This window comes from Cynoglossus semilaevis, chromosome 17, assembly GCF_000523025.1.
Source record: "Cynoglossus semilaevis isolate Cse_v1.0 chromosome 17, Cse_v1.0, whole genome shotgun sequence".
Lineage (NCBI taxonomy): Eukaryota > Metazoa > Chordata > Actinopteri > Pleuronectiformes > Cynoglossidae > Cynoglossus > Cynoglossus semilaevis.
Genome location: NC_024323.1, coordinates 8,079,732 through 8,103,211, shown reverse-complemented (window position 1 = coordinate 8,103,211; position 23,480 = coordinate 8,079,732). Strand labels below are relative to the sequence as shown.

Here is a 23,480-nt window from a genome sequence, read left to right as displayed (position 1 = left end):
GCAGGTAAAGTGCTGAATAATCAGGGATTGTAACACCTAGTTCTAGGTAATAAATCTCTGCTTCAGAGAGCAGAGTCTGTTTTGACAGACCCCCGCAAAAAAGGAAGAAATAGAAATACCTAGGATGGCTGAGTGTGCACAAAAACGGTGGTACTGTAGGCCTGCGGGTGATAGAAGGTCCAGGAGCAGAAGTTGTATTCAGTAAAATCTCAAATGTTATATGGGAAGGAGTGGCCATCCATCCATCCATCCATCATTTTCCTATCAGTCTGTCCAACCACCTGGTCATCAGTCCATCCATCCAACAGTGGATCCATCCATTTATGTCATCCATAGGTTTTTTCTTTTAATTCCTGCTTCCCCTCCATCCATCTAAGAATCCATCATCTGTGCATCCATCCCTTTTCCTTTCATCCATCCTTCATCCATCCATTTACTCATATATCCAATCATTGCGGTTCATACCACTGTATCCTTAGCCATATCCATCGATGCAACAACAGCTTTCATTACTTCCATTTGTCCCTACATCCATCCACCCATCCATCTGTCCATCTGTCCATCTGTCCATCTGTCCATTCACTCAACTTTCTCTGAATGCATTTCATCCATTTGTAATTACATGTATTGATCCATCATCAATTCAAATGTATGAATTTTTGCATCCATCCTTTTGACTATCCATTCATCTTTCCATTAATGCACTTAACACATAACACACATTATGACACCACTGAGCCTTTAAAAGTCTGAACGACGGTCTGAACCTCCTGCTGTTTTCTTGGACTTTTCATGAACTACTTTCTCCCATTTACCAAATGACTGTCAGATTTTCTGGCAACATATTTGGCAGAGACAAAATGCTCACAAATACAATGGTGGGAGAGCACAAGGGTGCAGATGGGCAGGCAGGCAGCTTGACAGCGAGCGATCCGGACAGATTGTGTGAGAGTGAAAGTGAAAAAAAGAGAGAGGAATTTTAGATAATAGCAAAAGAAAAACCGTTTGGCGGACAGAGCGAGAGCCACCGAGTCGGCCTGCGTTCAGCTCCGCAGATGTCCGAGCTTTTTCTGTCCGTGTTGTCCACAATGTCCAAATGTAAATGCCACTGTTGCTGACGTGAACGCGGGATCAAGTTCGTTGTCGACCGTGTCACACCGACTGACACCCTGGTCCAAACCGGTTCATTGGGAGACGATGATGAGATCGGCACCAGCCCAACAGATTGTGAAGAGCTGAGGGCAGCAGAACACATCACACCAGTGACATTTTTTTGTGTGGGTGTGAGTGTGGGTGCACACATGAATGTGAGTCTGTTCATCAGCGTGCATTTTTGTGTGTCCATATGGGAGAGTTTTTTGTTGAATCACTTTGTCTGGATGATTGAAAATTCTGATTGTGGGAGAACGTTTATTAGAAATGACAGAAGGATTGATGATGATGAGGAGGAGGAGGAGGAGGGGGAGGAGGAGGAGGGACAAGTTCTATCAAACACTCTGTTTAACATTTCTCCTCTGTGTTTTTCCAGTGTGTTGCTTTGTGGTCCACAAACGCTGCCATGAGTTTGTCGGTTTCTCCTGCCCTGGAGCCGACAAAGGCCCTGACACAGATGTAAGTGAACAACGTCACGCATCACTTCCTCCTCCACGTAAACCTAATGAGGAATTCTAATTATGAATGAATGTGGCCTGATTATAAGTTTCTTCTTCTTGCGTCAGTGATACTGTACCTCCAGCGTCAAGATGCACAGTATTGACTAAAATATTGACACAGTATTGACTAAAATATTGACACAGTATTGACTAAAATCCACAAATTTGAATGTATACTTAGTGTTATACTATACTGCATACTTTTCTAGTGTTATTTCCATATGAATAATTCCATCATTTGGATTAGACACAAACAAGGTGTAAAACGCACACTGCCACCTGCTGTTATTTGTCTTTCTGTTCCAACAACCTATTTTTTGTCATTTGATTAATGTTAATTTATCATGATTTATCACGATAAATCATGATCAAATCAAGGCCAGATTAATGACAACAGTTTCATGTCAGAGTCGTGGTCATTCTTTTACTCGTGGTCAACCATGTGAATGATGTAAATGATGTGGTCATTTTAAGTTTATTTGCTACTATCTCCTAATGCTCCCATAAATGGAGCTAAGTTTTCCTGCCAGATTTCTATGATTTATGGACTTACTCTCATTATTTATTTTTCCTCTTCCCAGTCCATACACTCGGGGGAATTCAGTCCAAACACCTTGAACTCCATTCTAATAGGAGCAGCGTTGACATGAACTGCTCTCTATTAACGTCAAGCCTGGTCTGCCATCTACCAACCATACATCTGTCCCCTGTTGCTCTGTCAGCAAGTGTTTGCATCCACACATCAGGTGTGAGAACACTGTACCTCATTAGCCTTTTCCCTTCCCATCTAAGGTCATGTGACGCCGTTGGTGCAAAGCTGTGACGTTTTATCGACGCTGGAGTCTGACCGCTGTGGTGTGGACGTTTAGGTGACCCAGCTGTTAGAACCNGTCCTTGGTGAGATAAGAGAAAAGATTAGGCCCAGCAGCAGCATTTAACTCCGACACGCTTCTACAGGGCAGTGAATCAGGGGCAGGTCCTGTGTGCAAACATCCAGAGGATAGACTGTGCACTGTACAGCCAGTAATTTCACCACGATGAATTTACACGTCTTAACAAATACGAGCTTCAACTTCAGATCAGACGTCTGGCCAACAGACCAGACCAACAGATTATAACCCAATTCATATGGGCTTCATCAAAGTTTTTTTCTTTTTGTTATAGTCAGAAATGTTAATGTCTAATATCCAAAAACAAGTAAAATTAATCATGACTAATTCCAATTAACCATGATTAATCCACAGCTGATTAAGTCAATGGTTTGGCAGGATTAGTTATATCACATTAGGCCTGAGCAGTCAGGATCATCCACTGAAAATGAAGCATCACTTTTATTCATCCATCCAATAAGTTTCTGAAAGACAAAATGATGAATGTTCCCTCACAAAGCCAATTAGGACGCAGAAAACTCCCACAGACCGACATCCTCTCGTGTTTACAAAGTGAGAACCAGACAATCTTTGTTCTGGAAGCCTTCATTGTCTGATGCACTTGATTAACGTTGACGAGGATTCCCCTCGCTGCGATTCCCAGCGTGTCCTCTTTTAAAAAACATCACAAGTAAAGTGTTGTTGAGAGAGGACAGGAAGCCGATGCCTGTTAGTCGAGCTGTACAACATCCCAGTCAATCAGGAAATCATTTGTTGGAACACCAGGTGTTAATCTCACTTTAATCTTGTTTTTGTTTCCTATTAGAAAGCTATTCGTCTGATGTGGCTGCATATATACAGCCAAAGAGAATGGACGCTTCATACGGCGGGATCAATATTTATTATTACTTCATCCATTCATTTAATCATTTAATTTAATCAAATCAATGAAGGTAGTTGGTTAATCTAATAAACATAATCAATAGCTGCAGCTCCAGGTCCAACTGTTTATTTACGAGCAGCGTCCACTGTTACTGTGCCGTATGTTTAGCCTCCTTTATACAGGAGTATCAACACAACATGAGGGGTTGTGTTTATTTGTGTTTATTTGTTTGTGTTCTCTCTCCAGCTTCATAGTGAGTGAATCCCTCACACCGATCCGTCTCCCCCTTCTTCTCTCCCTCCTGTCATCTCCACTCCTCCATCTCTGCCCCTCAGCATTTAAATCGGTACAGTGTCTCCCAATTTGGCTTGGAGCATTGACAGATGTCCTCTCTCTCTCTCTCTCTCTCTCTCTCTCGCTCTCTGTCTCTTACACACACAAACACACACACAAACACCTCTTGCCCCTGTCATGCCAGCCTCGTTGTGTGAATGGCGTCATCTGACCGGTAGATGCTTTGATCCACTCAGAGAGCATCATGGGAGAAATGAAAAATGTCCACATTTGCATCTGAGTGAAAAGCGTCCCTCCCGCCCCTCACTCCCGGCCCCCAGGTTCTCATTCAGAACATAGTGGGGCGTAGGTGGTGAACAGTGCTGTATTATCAGTAAAGGATCCCTCTGAATGAAGTTGACTCAACCGTTGTAATAGGTGCAGATATTACTGACCATCATCGAGCGCTGTGGTCAGTGCGACCGGCTCAGATCACACAGCACTGATGTTGATGTTAACTCCTCTCAGTAAATCCTCTTTCTAACCATCTGTCTTTTGCCCTGGCCATTACCCACAATGCTGTATTTTAGAAGGCTTTTTACATCCCACACCATGTGTTCCTCCTATCGTGTTTTTTTTTTTTTCTGTGTTATTTCAGGGTTTTAAAGCCTCAGTCCTAATACCTCCAAATGAAGCAGCATCAAGATGCTATCACTGTGGGGAGAAATTAAAAACGCAGCCTTAGCCCTGACTCTGAGCCCTGCTGGGAAGACAGTAGACAACCTCCAGAGCCACTAAGACTGACAGGTTCACTGTGGTGTTTGAAGATAAAGCATGCACTAATACTGACATTTTGTGTTTGTAAACTTAGGGTGGATAACTGTAAATGGGCAGGTAGCTACAAGAGTCCAGCAGTTGTAAGATGTGGCTGATTCCGCCTGCATATCATTGTTATTAAATCTAATGACAAGGTAAATACATATACAATAAGAAAATGTCTTATTTATCAGGGGAAACCTTTTCCTTGGTTCATTAGCTGCTGCCAGACTCGGTCTGCTGTTTTCTGGATGCCCTCAACATTTGAAAGAGTTGAGTTTGTGAAGTTTGCCTCAGCCTCACTCTGACACATTGACAGGTGAACTGTTGTAAATCCCTGGTTCCCTCTTCTCTTCCCGCTGTTGGCAGCTGTGACTCTGCTTCTTTACTCTCCCTTTTATTTCAACCCTCAAACGCCGTAGTCTTTGTGTCGATGCACTTGCTTTACGGCATCAGTGGAGTTCTGCAGACGTTCATTTTAGGGTTAGCTTCAGATTAGAAGAAAATGATAAATGACTGAATGACAACAGGGAGTGTATTTGTGCATCAGCCAGTGAAGGCAGCGAGTGTTAAATGTGGATTTTATTTGCAGTAGACCTTTGCCTTCAACAAAGCTCTTGTGCAAAGGTCACGGCTTTAGCAGGTCCTCAATCACTCTTATCTGGTTAGCACACAGTAGCCAAGCTGCACCAACGGCTGCATCAGCCATCACACCACCAAGACTGGGTCAGCAGCTCACACCGTGTTTATTACACCCATATGTTAACACTACAGCTTATACTTTAGAATGAAGCCCTGAGAGTCTTTACACGGAACAAACGAGGAGCCGCCAGAGATGATGAAGTGACTTGTTCTGAACTGACATTGTGACAGTGTCAGATCTGAAGGTCGGAGGACACATGTCCATTTGTTAAGCCTGAGGAGTGGATGGGCTCTACATGTTGGATTACATAACATAGCTCCACCGACAGGCTGGGGACTTTATTCTGCTCTTCAGTCAGAAATCACAATCTGTTGGGCAGTTAGAAAACGTTACTCAAGGCCCATTATGTCCTACACCATGTCAAACTCAAGGCCTGTGGGCCAAATCAGGCCTGTACTGTCATTTTATGTGGGCCACCGCAACTAAACAAGCGTATGGTCTTCTTACAGCAAATAGTACTAGTATATACTAGAGTCTATATAATGTTTACAGAATGGGTTCAGTACAGAGGTCACATTTCCTCTATGAATGAATGGATTTCTTCATTTTTATATTATAGAAAACAACTGTTAGCTTTTTTGAAAGGAAATGTTGTTGTAGGGTTTTAGCCACAGCAGGTTATTCAGATTACCAGGCGGTAAGATCTAAAGCAGCGAGTGAACGTCAGTGATGTCTCAGTCAATGTGTTATAAACACATCACACTAATAAATAATACACTTCTCACTGCCCAAGTTCGACAGTCACTGTTCAGAGCACATCCTAGGGATATTCAGGCAGACACAGAAATCCTTTACCCTCCCTTCACACGTCTGCGTCCCCTCCCCTCCGGTCTCTTTGCCCTAATTATCCAACACCCAACAACTTTCATTTCCGAAAATGGCCACCTTACCAAAACACACACAGCGGGATGTCCTTGCTGAGGCACAGCCACCGGCTGATTTCCACATAACCTAGCCCTGTTACAGCAGTGCCGGCCCTGCACAGTGGTGGATGAGGCACCATTTCAATGGCCTTAGCCAGCGGGCCAATAAATCATCTATTTCCTTCTCACAGCTGGCATTCAGTATTTTTACTCACTTAATACAATACATTCACTGAAAGGTCTTTTGTGACCAATATTGTCATTACCAGGCAACATGTTATATATATATTTAAAACTGGATTCATGTGCAGTTAAGGTGATAAAGCTCTGTAAACTATGGAATTATATATTTGTTGTTGTTGTCAACTGTGTTCCCATGATGAGAAATTACTCTTTCATAAAATTAACATGTGGTACATGTAATATTTGTTATTTACGTTTGTTGTTATTGTGCAGAAAAACAAGAGAAAGGATCCCAGGACAGAGCCTTGGAGAACACCTTATCCTTCATATGGTTATTACTGGTTAATGTCAACAAGTGATAATGAAGAGGCATGATTGTGTTGCAATCCAGGACGACATGTTGTTGGTCAACATTGTCCAGATAAATAAACACATGGAAAATGTGGGAATTATGGGACAATATTCAACAAGGACACAGCTTTAAAATGTTTGTTGGAGCCGTTTCAAGGCAGACATTACACCTTTGCTCATAAAGGTACAGTTTCTTTTTTTAGTTCCTGTTAACCTGTCCGTTGGAAATCAGTTTGGTTCCGTCACAGTCGTGTATGTGACTTGAGTTATTCGTCAGGATGAAGTATTAGTTTAATTTAGCTTTTTAAATTGCTTTTCAAAAGCCATGTTTAATTACGGCAAAGCTTTTGAGCCTCATCATAATTAACGCTGCCGGCTCGTTTTCGGCCCACACTGTACGATACACCTGGGATACTGTGTTTTAAAATTGTGTCAGGGAAAAAAAAGGAAGGACCTACAGCAGCTGAGAATGTTCTCTACAGCACTTGTTTTTGAAGCAGTGGACGAAACCTGGTGACCAACGCAGTAGTTGCGGAGGGTCATCAAGGCTTTGGTGCTGAGATTAAAAGATAATGTTTTAGTGCAGACTACAGCCATTCATCATTCTTATCATCAAGGCACATGTGCAAATTATGCCCTACTTCCTTGTGAAATGTTAATTAACGTGTTGCAGAGAATTCATACGCTCTGAACACAGAAATGGGAAAAGCGCTCACACATCCTAAAAAATAATAATAATAATAACAATCTTGCTCAAATGAAACAAAAAGAATCCTGAAAAAGACTGAGTGAGTGTGCTTTATGGGTGTGATTGAAACAAATTAAGACATTAAGCCAGGGGCCAGTTTTAATGTGTGTTCTGGCACCTGATGTTGCTTCAAAGTTTTATGAAATTAAGAGTATGGTTGATGTTCTTCAGGGGTGCAGAGCAGAGAGCTGCTGCACCTGATGCCCTGGTCTAATAAAAAAAAGCACATGAAGCAGAAGGAAGTGTGGATAATGAGGACAGAGGAGAAGTTGGTCACAGAAGAAATATTAGACCTCGGAGATTTTTTTTTTTTAGAACATAAGGAACAGTTGGTAATGTGAGAAAAAAAAAGCACATGCTAGTTGAGCATTGGCAGTAGTGGAGTAGAAGAGGAAAATCTCCTCATGCTCCTCTTTCCCACTGTATGCACCCACAGGAGACAAAAGTAGAGCAGAGAGGAGCGTGCCTTCAGGGAAGAGGATGAAGGAAATATGGCCATTTGCACAAGATGTAGAGAGAAAATGGTGATTTGTAGTACTTACTCCGTGGCGACAAGATCATTTTTTATTAGGTCGTGATGAACAGGAGGCAGTGGGGCAGTGATCAGTCACAGTGAATGTGCTCTGTAATGAGTTTATGAATATTTAAGAGGGACTTATGATCTAACCCAGCTAGAGATATAGTACTGGCTGTGAATGCAAAAAAAAAAAAAACAACAACTTTTACATTTTTTCAAGACATTGTTACAAATGCACTGCAACATGAACCACTTCACAACAAGATGCCACTGTGTCTCAATAATAATAAAGTCAACAATGGTCAATCACTACCATCGTATGATAAAAACCCACAATGCACTAATGATAGTAAGTATTTATAAAAACTAAGTTCACACAGCAGTAGAATTACCGTATTGGACAAATGCTACTTCAATGTAAGTCAGTTTTAATGTGACTTCAGCAGTGTTTCTGCTCATTTGTAGTAGTGAACCAAACACAGCCCATGTGGGTCAGTTGGCAGGGACTTACAGTCTCAGGCAGTAGGTCACTGGTTTGAATCCAATCCATCCAAAAATGGGGAGTGTTGCAACAGGAAGTTGGTGCAAAATCTGCACCCGATGATAATAACATGGCTTTTTCATACCTAACCACCATGACGTACATCGACTAGATAGGATCAGGCAGGTCACTGCAGGTTAATACCAAAGTTTATCATCATATAAAAGTTTGAAGGAAAGTCACAGGAAATCCAGGTTTACAAGGAGCATAAAACAAAAACTTCAGAGCATAAAATCAAGCCAAGAATCAAAAGTCCAGAACTTCTCCGACTGAGCCTGGCATGACTCTGGCTCTGAGCCCTGGTGGAGCTGGAGCTCATGTTCTCCTGATTGAGCAGACCGCTCACAGGTGTTCAGGCTCATCAGCTCTGGACTCAGCACAGCTGTGGAGAGTAGCACAGGCAAACACACATACACATGTAACTCCCAGGCCAGGACACAAAAAAACCACACACAACTCAACATCAAAAAGTTAGAGGCGAGGAGTGGACACCACTTTGTATTCACGTCTCATTTATAGGCCAGAACAATGACTGCGCTCTTTGGAATTTCATGAATCTTAAATTAACATTGATGTTTGCTCTGTCGCCTGGCTTAGTCAGAAATGAATCAATGATTATCTGGACTTACTAATGATAAAATCCGTGCCTCTTCAAATATTTGTACCGTAATATGGTAAAAAGCAGTGATTCATCGATGTTCTTTTTTTTTTTTTTTTACCCATTCAAATTTCTTCGACTTCATCACTTCTTTCCTGCACTTTCTGCAAAATGCGACTATGTCACGTAGTCATCAAAAACTACAACTGCAAAGACTGACCGGGGACCCTGGGGTTGCTTCGCTGTCAAAATGCAGTTCTTGTAGTGTGTGTGTGTGTGTGTGTGTGTGTTAACCAGCACTGTGTATGTGTGCGTGTAGGATTTATAGGTGTTTTTAGAGGCACTATGGTAAAGATTATGATTGTGTGTAATGAGAATTTCCTGAACCGAGTAAATGATCCATTTTTCTCCTCTCTTGGTACAGCGTGCTGGTTTTACAGCCCACAGATTTATTGTTTTATTGTCACGGTTTACATCCTGAAAGCAAACAGAGGTTATCATAACAAATAACAATCAGGATTAAACGTCCTGTGTTGGACATCACAGATGAATGTCCAGGAAGCCCAGCCTGTGTAAATAGATTAGAACTACCATAGAATCTAAGAGTGCCTCAGTTCATCTTCACCACTAGAGGCACACCTGGAATAAATATTTTTAAAATGTAAGAAGAAGATTAGCCTTGGATTTATTTGTTTATTTAACATATTATATTTTCATATTATATTTTGTATTTCTCTTTTTGATTTATTTTTTTTATTTTGATTTTAAGGAAAGTCTGGAATTAAGTCTGGAGTGTCCTAAAGTTGAGGGGTTCTTAATAAAGCTTGTATTCCATTTTTGTTCCAAACTCTGTTTTTCAATAACATAAATGATTACAGTATTTTTTAGGGTCTCAGACTTTAGAAAATAATACATCAAACTCAGGCTACTTGTATGCATCATTACTTATGCTAAGGTCGTTACGTCATGTGTTAGTAACAGTTTACCACAATACCATTTTAGAACCTTTGCCGTCAGAGTAGTGTTTTATGAACATTTGTAATGATGCGTGTGCTTTGGAGCTTCTGCTTGTGGGTGTGTGTGTGCGTGCACAGGCCTGTAAACAGTGTGTGTCTCTGTGAGCAGACAGCAGCCAGGGAGATGACCTATTCCTCAGACTGGAGGCAGAGGCAGCTCAATGTTTAATGTCAGCACCAGGGAGGGGCCACGGGAGAGTTTGGAAGGGAGGCAGAGGAGGAGGAGAAGGAGGCGACGGGTGAAAGGAGGGATGTAGCAGGATTTGTGCTTCATTTCAGGTCCAAAATAAACATTTCTCTCCCATGTGAACGATCATGTTGGAGCTTGGCTGTGAACTCTCACACATCCACAAAAAGTCTCCTTTAGAAAAATCCGTCACAACATGTTTTCCAGAGTGAACTTCTTCTTTTTCTCCTCCTGAAAGGACAGTCACATCCAATCAACACTGGCCTGAAAAAGTGTGCGGCAGAAACAGCACAATCACTCGTGTCCAAGCGGTGCCAGAGAAACAAGGTGACATTCTGAGGTCAGAGTCAGACGCCGTCTCTCTAACAAAGCCACCTTAGTTTTTCTTCTCCGCTGGAGATGTCACCTTCTCCCCGGTCGTCATTTTAAGTGCACCTTTGTTTGGGTGCACTTCTGACTTCCTGCGGTATATTTATACAGAATGTGTGTGTGTGTTTGTGCAAGTGTGTGTGTGTTTTTCCATTTATGTTTGCAAGCGTCATCTTCAGTGTGTCTTTGTCTTTAATGCTTTGCTTGAAAATACTCGGAGGCAGTGGGAGGCCCCGGGGGGACGTATAACTCAGGATTGAGTCCCCCGAGAACTGTCTCAGTCAGCATCCTACTTTGTAGTCTTAGCTAGAACATGGTGACACATACATAGTAAGTGGCTTGCGCTGTTTTAGGGAGAGAAGAAAAAAACTGGGTTGATCACATTTACATGTCGTGTACTTTTCCTTTATGGAAAACACGGTGAGTCTGTGGCTCCTGCTGCGCTGCAAAAAACATGGCAACAGAGAAGAAAAACAGATACCAGATAGATAAGCTACTAAGTTATCCACTATCTGTTTTAAGTCTTAGCACATTTACCTTTAAGTTGTAAATCTGCTACCATTGCTGGTAAAAAAAAAGAAGTTGTCAGTCAGTTGACTCTGGATTAAAGTAGATTAATTGGTAGTGATCAATACAATGTGTTTGTATCTGAAATATTTTTGGACTTGTGGTTTGAAGCTAAAGACAAATAGCTAGTCATTATTATAGCTGTACTTCTGGAATCATTTAACAGTTAGCAGTAAAGGTTAGCTCACATACATGTCTATTCCCTGTTTAAATGATCTGTTGTAGCAGGGTCTAAACAGAACCCTGCACTCACTGCAGAAACAGGCACATTAATCTAGGAGCTGAGACTTCTCATGTGGTGAACCATCTGACATTGCTGTAAGAGCCAAGAAAACCTCTCGCAGTGTTAAAGGTTGCCAACTTATAGGTCAACGCAGTCGAGGCCCGGTTATGTAAAAACATCTGACGATACAGTTTGGCATCGGTGTGAAATTAGATTTGAAAAAAAAAGAATATGTGCTCAGCTAAACCCAAATATAAAAAAAACACGAAGTAGGAGAATTCCTCATGACTCAGTGGATCTCTCCTTATCCTGTTGGTTTCCAACTTCCTCTGACTCTTAGTGAGAACTTGCTGATGCAGCTCTAACTACCTCACACCCAGAAATACTGTTCCCGTCTCCAGCAGCGAGGACACGACAGGAGGGACGCCCTCTCCTGATGGTTACAGTGGGTGAGTCATCTCACACCAGCATCAGAGGGGGAGGAGGAGGGGAGTAAATTTGGAGCAAAAAAAAGTTGTCACTTCTCAATAATTACATGCAGTGAGCAGTTGGGGATGCTGCAAACACACACACACACACACACACACCAACACTAAGTCAATCCCCGGCCTGTCAGCAGTGGGAGGACAACAGTGTGACTGTTTACACCTCACCCAGTCCTTTTAACCCTATCCTGCCCACACTCATCATGTATCCTTGGTTCTTCTTCTGTTTTCCTTTTCTCTCTGTAATAATCTGACTTTCATTTGCTGTTCGTTTTAAGTCTCTCTCTCTCCAGTTCCTCCTTCCTCTCTCTCCCAGTATCTGTGTGAGCACAGACGACTCTCGGCCTCATTACGCTGTCACTGATCTCTCCTGCGGCAGCCACCACTGTGACGTCATTAGTCAGCCTCATCTTCAACGCCCAGTCTGACTAGAATAGCCTAACCTCCCCCCGTACTTCTCCCCCAACCTCTAATATTCTCTAAACGTCTGGAACACAATCAAGACGGCGCAGATGTCGGAAACTTATCAAATGATTGATCAGGTCGCCTGCTGCTGATCTGTGAAAGTGTTGCGCGCTCACACAACGGCTGTTTAATTGGTCGTTTGTCTCATGACTGAGTTGATTACATGTCAGGGGATATTAAACTCTACCACACACTCTTGTGTGTGTTTTTGTATCCTTCGAATGTCACAACAGGTTACACACTCATGCATGTTATTCCAGTCTTGTGTAACCACATAGATTTGAGTGTGAGTTTCCATACGCCGTGCCAGAGGCAGAGGAAACAAATAAATTATTTTTTGTTTCATGCAGCAGTTCATGGTTTAACACAGACGGTGTGTCAGGACAGGAAACTGATTATCTCTTATATATTCATCCTCCTGGGGATGAAAATGTCAGGACAGGAAACTGATTATCTCTTCAATTATCATTTATGTAATTCATCTTCAAACGCCATCAATTGGTTCTCGCCACATAATTAGATATTGGTGCATTAGTAACGCTATTGGTGGCACTATTCACTTATTAACTGACATTCATTGTATCATCGTTACAAAGATGAAAGTCACAGCATAAATATTAGACCAGCCATCAGTCTCCTTCAATCATCCAACAGTTGTCGTTAGAGTGAAGCCTTGAGGCTGCGTACGCCTCTGTGATCCCAGCAGCCAATGCACACATGAAGAATCATGCAACCTCTACAGTGACTGAGCATCGAACCAGCAAACTGGCGATCCTCTGTACTGTAAGGCAACTGTGCCAACCGTTATGCCAAAACTTGTACTCAAGTAAAAGTACTGTTACTTCAGAGTGATATTACTTACGCAGAAGTAAAAAGTAGTCATCCAAATAATTACTCGAGTAAGAATAAAAGTACTTGGTGTACTACTTAAACTACTTAAGTACTAAGTAACTGTTGAGTAACATTCAATCAGAATTACAGAGAGGAGAGGAGGGTACGTTTTATTGGTTAAACACAGTCATGTGGAAGTCTCTCTCTGACAAAATAAAAGTAGAGATACTGGATCATGGATGAATAGAGAAGTACATTTAGCTTTATCCAGTATCTCTGATAAAAGTAATGAGCTCAGTACAGCCTAATGTAGCGGAGTAAGAGTACTTCATAAATCTACTCAAGTAAAAGTAAAAAGTATAGTGATTTGAAACTACTCCTAGAAGTATTTTATTTGAAAAACAAACTCAAGTAAATAGAGAATACAGAGTAGAAATCTAATGAAGCAGCTGTGTCCAGAGTTTAGTCCAACGTCTTCTTCGTACGCTGAAGCAATGAATTGTACATTGAATGGATTGTATAGATAAAGGTCAAGGGTCGTTGTTAGACCTACACATCTCATCTCATAATCAGAGCCTTCATCTCGGTCCAATCACCAGAGTATGGTAGGCGTAAGCCCGTCAGGATGTTCCCATATCGTTGACTCCGTCTGGATTAGCAGACCATGGATGGACCATCTGTTGATCTTTTGTTTTCATCCTAAAGCTGCATATCTCTCAGGGTGATGTGAACGCTTCTAATTCAGAGAGTGGGTATGAACTGATGTGGTTTGGTTTGAACATATGTCTGGAGAAAATGAATATTAGGGTCAAGACAATGACAGGGCGCAGCTGTCTTTGCTACGTGACTGTATTCACATGACGTAAATAAACAACGGCAGTGATTGAATTTAGATGCTGTACAGAGGCATCAGGGAACAAATGATCTTTCTGCAGCTTAATGACATAATCCTAACACACACACACACACACACACATTGGATTTGTGTTTTGTGAGGACTCAAATTTCCACCCAAAAAATGCCCCCCACAAATACCAGAAATATGCACAGGTATTTAAACTACCTAACACCCAAGGCGATTCACATTCTCTTTTAATTACTCAGGTTACTGTTACATCAGACTTCAAATGTTTTTTTATTATTTTGTATTTAATGTCTATAAATATTTAACACTAAAAATGGCCGGCCTTTGAAATAACTTTGAATTACTGCAAACCAAACCATCATTCTGTGATCCCTGTCATTTTCCAAGCACAACATTGTCACAGATGGTCCACTGTGGATTATCACGTGTGTAATTAAGTCTCACGCTGCTTTGGGCTGCAGCGATCCATCTCCCCTGTTTATATCGTATCCCCGTAACTCCGTTGGAGGGATGTAGATTTTTCTAATTTCCTGCGTTAGGTTTACTTGTTGACAAGAGTACTTGAGCAAAGCTGCTCTGCATGTGTTTATCAACACACAACCACATACGGCAGACGATGGGTTTATCAAGGACATGATTAGTAACGAGTCCTGTGGGGTCTGTGCTGATTGGACGCTGAAGCATGTGTAAAGTACTGGAGCCTGATGATGTCATGGTTCATACTTTATGTTGCCTAATTGTGTTTTGTGTGTTTACATAATAGTGAACACATTCTTAACAACGTGGCTAAGATTAAATAAATTCCCTTGAGCCAAATTGTGCTCCTTGTTTACAGAACAAATTCCAACTATTTGTGAGGTAAACTATTATAATTAAATACAAATAATGGCCTAATACAAGTCCCAGCTAAGTTATGTACCACACTTCAACAGTATACAGTTGATGAAATGGTAAAACCTGTGGTGAAACTATTCTAGTATTTCTGTTTGAATGGGTTTAGTATCCTGATCCTCGAAAAGTTTTACTTCCAGCTCAGTCTAATGCTAGCTTGTTTTGATCTTGTGGTGTAGGTAAAATGCTTTGCTGTGGTTCCTCACAGTACATGTTTGTACATGTATGTTTTTATTAGTATTATTTTCCCTTCCATAGCCGTCACCCATCACAGCTTCTTTCAGCAGAGCTCCGTCTTATTGGCTGGATGAATTGACTGGGGAAGAGGGCCAGCAAAGGTCATGGGTACACACTACGTTATCTAGTCTCCTGCGATGTTGTGTATATTTATACCAGAACAGCTGTAAATGTCTGCAGACTGGTCGCTGTGCTTTCAGGGTTACAGTATCACAAACACCTCCTGACATCATTTCCTTAAATTAAAGTTCATTAATGTCAATGCAACATCAACTGTAATTCAAACTCACACAGAGCTAAAAATAAACAAATAAATAAATAAGTGAGAGTTTTTCCTGGCAGAGTTTTTTTCTTGAACGCCGTCTTCACTCAGTTCAGTCGATTCATCAGTGACATAATTGCTTGGCTGCTGTATTTGCTGACAAATAGGTTACTTTATTAAACTCACAGGTAGATCCAGTGTGTGTGTGTGTGTGTGTGTGTTGTGCAGGCGTGTCACCTGGGGCCTGTCCTCCTTGGTTTCCATGGCGATTTGGCAGTGATTAACGTGCAAGTATGTTCCCAGCCAGTTGTACAATTCTGCTGCAAGTCAAAGTTAATAACCCACGCCGAGGGAAGCAGAGGTAAAACGGGGACTTCTGCAAAGCACTGTGGGAAGGCAGGTGATAGATGACCTGGAAAAGTTTAGTGGTTTCCCTTTTATCCTCCTTTAACTTTCATGACAGTATGGTAATAGTCTTCTTGAAAAGCCCAGCGTGTGAGCGTTAAAAAATGATGTCTAATTATTCAGTGCAGAAGAGAGATGGAAGTGTCAGCAGCAAACAGGAAAAAGTGAGAATGAATGTTTTATTCTAGATATTCTTAGCCAGCAATAATTCTCTGTGTAGCTGCCTTTCCCCCACTCATTATTTTTAGCTTCACCTGCTAACTAAAGGTCTCGTCTTAGCCCTCCTTTCTGTCTTTTTGAGTTCTTTCCCGTCTGTGATGTTTTTAAAATGGAATGTTTTTACTGTAGCGTGTGATACGACAAAGACGGTGACTTTGACTTTCAGAATCAGTCGTTACATATTTATCAAGTATTTTCACTGTTTGAGAAGACGAGTGTTGTTATTCTTTTTTCTAAGAGCGCCGTGCAAACATCTTCTTTCCACCTGAGAGATGCTCTGATAACGCTTAGCAACAACCTGATCCAGATGACAGCTAAAGGTCAAAGGCCAGATTCATGCTGCTCCTTCAGCCGTGAACTGATGGACTTCATTTCACATGCACAGCTGCCATTTGAAGAAGTAGAATAAATTCCTTTTTTTTTTGTTAGCTGTGAAAAAAGTAATGTTCACAGTTCTTTTGAGAATAAGGTGGAAACTGAAATTTGGTTTTTGAAATTCATGTGTGCATTTGGCTAAAGGAGGGTGTTGAAACTGAAATTTGGTTTTTGGTTTTTCATGTGTGCATTTGGCTAAAGGAGGGAAGCCGTTACGGGCTTGTTTTGGTTCTCTTTGGAAACTCATGGACACATAAATTCAATTTTCATGAAAACATACTTGGGTGAAGAGTTTTCCTCTTTTTTATTCCCTAATCAAAAGCCTCCTTTCTTAGGATTCCCAACAAAAACAGGTGGATACATTAAATTACTACATTAAGTCTATTTCATGCTTATAAACTGTATATAATACATGATACATTCCTTCACAATGATATGTATTTGAGTACTGCCTAAAATCACACATCCTTGGGTCTGGTTCCTGCACATTTGGATACTCGACAGCTGTTTTTTTTCTTTTTCTCGGCTCTGTGCCAAACATGGAGCCCTCTCACTCGCCCTCTTACTCTGAGTGGGATTCTCCACCGGCTCTTGAAACAGTCAACCGTCTCCTAAAGTCAACCGAACAGCTCACCCCCTCTCACAGCTCAATTACCACCCAGCAGAAATAGAGTCGTCACCACTGGTGTCCCTTAATGATGCCCGACAGCTGGAGTCAGAAAGCAGACCACCGAGCCCTGAGTCTGCCTCTGTTCAGATACAACCAACTGCATCATGTGTCGAATACGTCACCACACTGTCTCCCCCTATCTGTAGCTCAACCACAATTTGTGTTGAATAACCAAGTCTTTGTGTAGCGTTTACTTTTATTCAAACACTTACAGTAGTTTTTGTTAGTCAGTAATGGCCTACTGCGTCCACCACTTCAACAGAATTCCAATAGTTCTCAACTCTAGTCCTGTCTGAATTACTAAATATTTTGTCTCAATATTGGCGTGTGAATACAGAACTGCCTCATCTCCATAATTACCACACCCTATCTCTTAATCCTGGTCGTCTGCCGACGTGGCTCCGTGAACCAGTTTTCACTAATGAGCTTCTCCATTTGCCTTTGTCTTTGTTCTGCTTCATGTTTGCATGTATGTGAAGGAGGATGCTGTACATCCTACAGCCCTTTGATGTTTAATTCACTACCAGCGCTGGAGAGGCGAGCAGTCAATAGAGGCGTACTATAATAGATAAAGCAGTGAAGACGTGACTGAGCCTGTGAACAGCACGCTGATCCAAAAACAACAGATTTGTCAGGCCTTTTAGCGTCAGAAGCTGGTGTTTGCTGCCTGATTTAAAGACTTTAAATCTCTCATTTACATAATGGTTCTACAGTAGGGAAGTCTGGAGGTGATGGTCCATTACACTGCAACAAGAAGAGAGAGAGGGAGGGAGAGAGAGCGGGGGAGAGAGAAATGTCATCCTGCAAATTAGATCCATGATTGATAGGAGTCTGGACTGGAACTCAATGTGAAATTCATTACAACGTAATACAGCGAGTAAGGAACAGGATGTAAACAGGAAGTGACATCACTGTGGAACGAGTTAGTGACACAAATATTTAATAATAATAATAATTATTGTAAAATTTCTATTTTAAGCTTCTGGACTCTACACAGTGCCCCTAGTGTTCATTCATGTGACTAACACTCTAGACAGTGACACTGTCCAGTTTGAACTGTAAATTTCAATTCAGTGATGAAATGGTTTGGACAAGGAAGACAGTAGAGTAGTAGTAGTAAAAAGACATCACAAAAGAGTAGTTGTGTGAGGGAGGACATGGGGGTAGGATTTTGGGGGGAGGCAGGAGATAGTGTGAAATAAAGGCAGATGATTTACAGAAACGACCAATGAAGAGGGCAGGCCATGACTCAGGAATATGTTCTGTTTAATATGTCGGGTCTATGATGTGGCATCAGTCAAATATTTACATAGTTTTTATTTTATTTTTGATAAAACTAAGAATAAACTGCAGCCTTAAGGGACTGGATTATTATAGTGTAATATTGCTGTTTATTTCAGTCGTTTGAAAGCCCTTTGTCCTTCCATGGTTTCAGTCCTTGATGCCTATAATAAACACTCCATTATCCTTATTTAACCACAGGTTTTCATTCTTCTGTTATCTTTTTTATTCTCTCTCCACTGTTTGCTTCACCTTAAGTGACTTTGACGATCGCAGCTATTATCTCCATAGTAACTGTGCAGTTGTACACTTTGTTTTGTCAACACATTCATCAAAAATTATGTTTGCACTTTTAAAAATCATCGTTTGATGCGTCTGCAGAGTATTTTCTATCCTTAGTCATAACGTGTTCATAATTGTTTCTTCAATGTGGTGTGGATTTGTATTGTCTTCACTTAGACAGTGTTGACATCAAGTGTCAGGCTCAGATCCTGCCCCTCTGATTGGACGCCTCTCAGTAGAGTCACATCAAACTGGGATCAAACGTTTTGTTTTAGCCTTTAATGAAATTTACACACAAATCCATCCAAGTTGGCAGGGGACCAGCTAACCTCGGATGTTGTTCACGTCGACCTCTCACATTCACTTGTTACGGCAGTAATATCCCATTAGTAACGGGATACTGTTAGTCCCTGTGGTGGGCCTGTCAGTGCCTGACATTAATTAACACTCTTTGACTCAGCGGAGCTCTCGCAGCTTTAACTTCTTCCTCTTGTGCTTAATGTGGCTGGTGGTATACATCATTAGATTTGTTAGCGAGGCTTCACCTGGCCTCGCTGCGACCACCTTCCCTCCTGACTCCACCTCAGCTGCTCCGGCTGTTGGTGGTTATAATTGTACACTCTGATCTGTGCCCAGCGATTTACAAGGCTGAGTGGACCATTGTTGTTATTAAATATAACTTCTGCTCCTTCCTGCGCAGTCACATAGGCATCAATAGTGTAGTCTGCAGCCAAAAGAGTTGCATATTTCACAATCTGCTAAATTTCCAAAATATCTATTAGTATCTTATAGACTTGTTATTCAGTATTTACCTTTCAGGATAGTAGTAGAGCTCCCTTTACCATGGCCTGGTGTGTGTGTGTGTGCGTGTGTGTGTGTGTGTGTGTGAGCAGGCACAGAGGGATTGTTATTCATCCAGATGTATCCGTCAAACAGTGGTTTGTTCCACACTGGATTTCTGAACATTTGGGCTTGTTTAGGGTCTAGTTAGTTGTGTTTAGAGCGCCCTCTACTGGAACAGACTGCAGCAAATTGAGTGTGTATGCTTCAAACACTCCTAAATATTACTGAGGATGAAAGTATGTTTGTCTCATTGCCTCCTGTTTTTCTTCAGATAAACACATGAATCTATAAAAAGATGAGAAGTTATAGTTCACTTCAGCTGGGTCTTCATTTGTCCCGGTGTAAAGAGGCTCAGTCTGACACGCTGACTGTGGAAGAAATCCTAATCATCATTACAGTTTTGTTGATTTAACCGAGAAGATTTGAATGTTGCAGCGTGGGCCACAGTAATCGCTGCCAAGTCTCTGCCTCTGCAGGTGTACTGCATGTAATACCATGCATATTATTATGTCTGATACTCGTTTTCAACACACACAAAAACACATCTTAACCTGTAGATTTGATCTCAGAGCTCTGAAATTTTATATCTACTATATTTACAAATGTATTTTGTCTTTAAACAGTAATACACATGAAAGTCCATATTACAATTTTCTAATGGATGTATTAGATAGAATTAGAATAACTTGTATAACTGTAACAAAAGTATTTTTTATTTTAATGTACATGAACTCTTCAAAGGTTCAAGGTGTGGCAGGCTAGCTATTAGCAGAAACACATTAGCAAAATTGTAAAGGACTTTTTTATCATTGCCAATGTGACTCTCGTTTATCATCTTTAGTTCATTTCAGTTTTACATTTTGGCTTTGGCTTTTGGCTTTCAACAGCAGGAGTGAATACGCTTGAGAGAAAAAATGAAAATACATAAAGGAAGATAAAAGAGAAAGCTGGCCATAAAAGTCAGAAACATTCAGGTCTGGCTGTCCAGAGACCTGGAGGAACATCAATGAGAAATGGAGCCAATAAAGTGGAGGGGGAGGGAGGGAGGGAATGGAGAGATACTATCGTCTCTCCCGGGGCCTGCATTCTTGAACGATCACTGAGGAAACCTTACAACGTAATTTTCGTGTCCCTACAACTAAGTGGAACACAGCGAAAAAAGAAAAATAGCTCAGTAAAAGAAGAATAAGAGTTGGGGGATTTTTTTTAGCAACTTTTTTTCCTCTGTCTTTCACAGTCCTGTCCTCTAACAACTACTTTCCTTTTTTACCCACAGACTCTCTCTCTCTCTCTCTCTTCCTTCTGATTCTCCATCCTCCGTTGATTTAGCATGTTTGTGTTCATGGAGCGAAGGCCACTTCCCAGTGCAGCGTGCCCACTTACTCAGTCAGCGGCCTGTATAATTACACATGCACTTCTTCTGACACATTTCAGAGGCCGTGCTGATCTGGGTTGATCCACCCTCATTTGCAGGCCTTTAATTACAGCCGTGTTTGTTTTGTAGTGATTGCTAAGATTAGCTAACCTCAGCTATTACAGAACTAGGTGGAAAAATATGGACTTCGGTCGCATGGACCTGAGACGCACAGGTAAAATGAAACACGTCCCCAGGATGTGCTGAGAATAGCGTTTCTGTAATAAAACCTACTTGTACTCTGTCCTCACTGTTATTTTGGAGACAGATCACAGCGTCACTTCTCTACGGCTTATTAGTGGAGGGTTTTTTTACCCAGCAAGATGCTGTAAGAAACACACAGTAACACAACCAGGGCACTACAGCATCGCCGCATGGAACGCGGTACCTCAGGTGACAAAAGTAAGTCAAAATATATGCAGCGATAAAGATTTAGAGAAGTGACAACAGACACAAATCACCCAGACGTTCCGAGCTACCGACACTGATAACAACCTCATAAATCTCTTCTGTTCTCGTCTTTGTTTCTGGGAGTCTTTTTTGGCGACAGTTTAATGTGCAGATCGTTGAAAGTGAAACCAATTTAAACAAAAAACCCAAAAAACACAACGTTATTTGATGAAGACGGTGGTAAACAAAAAAGCTCAAATAAATCAAATAAATTACCAAATACAAGTTTATTTTGGATTTGTTGCCAATAAATAAACCCCCCAAAAAATGTAGCGATCACAAATCAATACCCTGATTCATGGGTTATATGCAGCTATACCAGTATGGTGGTGTTTCTTTTTGCATTGATATTGCCCTCTGCCGGTATTTTCTATTTCTTTTATTTTGCAAGTGGTGGAAAATGAACCCAGTAGATGGCAGTAGTGTAACTTTCGGTACACTGCTGGTGTTGAAATCCAAAAAAAACAACTGTGTCCTTAGAGGACAACCCTACCTTTAAGTCTTAAACCGTTATCTATGGCCTGATGGAAGCTGCTCAAACGTCCCTTTAAGGACCTTTTTACTGTGACACCGTCAAACTAACTCCAACTCTTTCCTCAGGATCCAAGAAGCAAGCACAAGTTCAAGATCCACTCATACGGCAGTCCCACTTTCTGTGACCACTGTGGTTCACTGCTGTACGGCCTCATCCACCAGGGGATGAAATGTGACAGTAAGTGTGTCGGTGTGTGCGTGTGCTCATGTGTTGAATATGCCGTGTCGGTTTCCCCTCCGAAACCTGGCTCTAATGAGAACAGATGGGAATAGACTGGTACTGGAGTTCACTCGCCACCTCTGAGCCTCAGCCACATTCCACTGTCTCGACCTGCCGAGTCCTCGCTCTGCTCCTATTGTTTCCGCCCACACCTCCTCCTCCACCAGCTCCCCCTTCCTTTTCTTAGAATTCATGACTTCATCCTGCTCTTTCTTCACCTGGTATTAATTCTCCTCCTTCATCAGTTTCCTTTTATTCCTCTCTTATCTCAGACCTCAGTTCAACCTGTGTCCCTCCTTCACTTCATCTCCTTTCTTTCTCCGTCCCCTCCTCCTCCTCCTCCTCCTCCTCCTCCTGCCACCTCCACTCCATCCTTCACCCTCTTCTTCCTAGTGTGTACTTCCTCCTGTGGCTCACTGGTGGCAGACTCATTGTGGATGTTAATGGGACCACACCAGAACTCAATGATGCAGGGAGTCTCGTCCCTCTGTGTCTCAACCCAGCATGTCAGGTTGACAGTCCTGCCGAGTGCTACAGCAGGAGGAAGCACACTGAGGGGAAGGAGACGTGGCTTAAAGAGGAGAAACAGAGGAGGAGGTGCAAATGTTACACGTCCCCTCTGATACATCACGTGTTTGGCTAAGTGTGTGACTGTGGGAGTGGGAGTTTGTTATGGTATTTTATTTTTTAATTAAAGGCCAAACTTTTCCGTGAACCTTCACATTTCCTGTGAGGATTTCTTCACTGATTCAATATATTCAAAATATGTAAAAACAAGTTTTTCTTAGACTCCTTCTTCTTCTACTCTGTGCTCTACAGTTATGTCTGCAGACTTTGACCAATGACATCACAGGAGTGTGACAAACTATTTGACCAATCACAGGAAGGTTGAGTTAGAGCCGCTTATCTAAGTTTGTGTAACAACAACAAAACAAAATACTTCCTGTAAAGGAAGGCTCAGACGATGAAGGAGATAAAGTTTGTCAACAGCTGAACCACCATGTTTTTAAAAGATTTACAGATTTACAGAGAACTGTCTATAAATATATGTGCAACTGCCCTGCAGCTCAGGGCCACACCCAGCCCTGACTCCGACTGACCCGTCTGAGTCCGCCATTAAATCAAAAGTCAGGCTAATGTGTAACTAATGTACGACAAGTATTACACAGTGATATGTGCAGGAAGTCCATGTGAAAGGCTTTTATTTTGAAGGCTGGAGCTGATTATCTTATTTATGATTACTCAAGTGAAAGGATCACACAAGTCAAACTCACGGCCCGTGGGCCAAATGTGGTCTGCCACATCCTTTTATGTGGCCCACCAGACCTGATTATGCCTGTGGTTGTCATACAAGAAAAGACAAACCCCCAGGAATAGATGTAGGGCAAAAAA

General features: G+C 41.6%; 1 protein-coding gene across 1 annotated transcript in view; it reads left to right on the top strand.

Annotated features, from left to right (window-relative positions):
* The first annotated feature begins 875 nt into the window (after positions 1-875).
* Positions 876-23,480, top strand: part of prkcab (protein kinase C, alpha, b) — a 41,686-nt gene continuing 19,081 nt past the window's right edge. Inside the window, 3 exon segments of the mRNA XM_017040666.2 lie at positions 876-945; positions 1,529-1,611; positions 21,935-22,046. Coding sequence (XP_016896155.2) covers positions 876-945; positions 1,529-1,611; positions 21,935-22,046 — 265 coding nt within the window.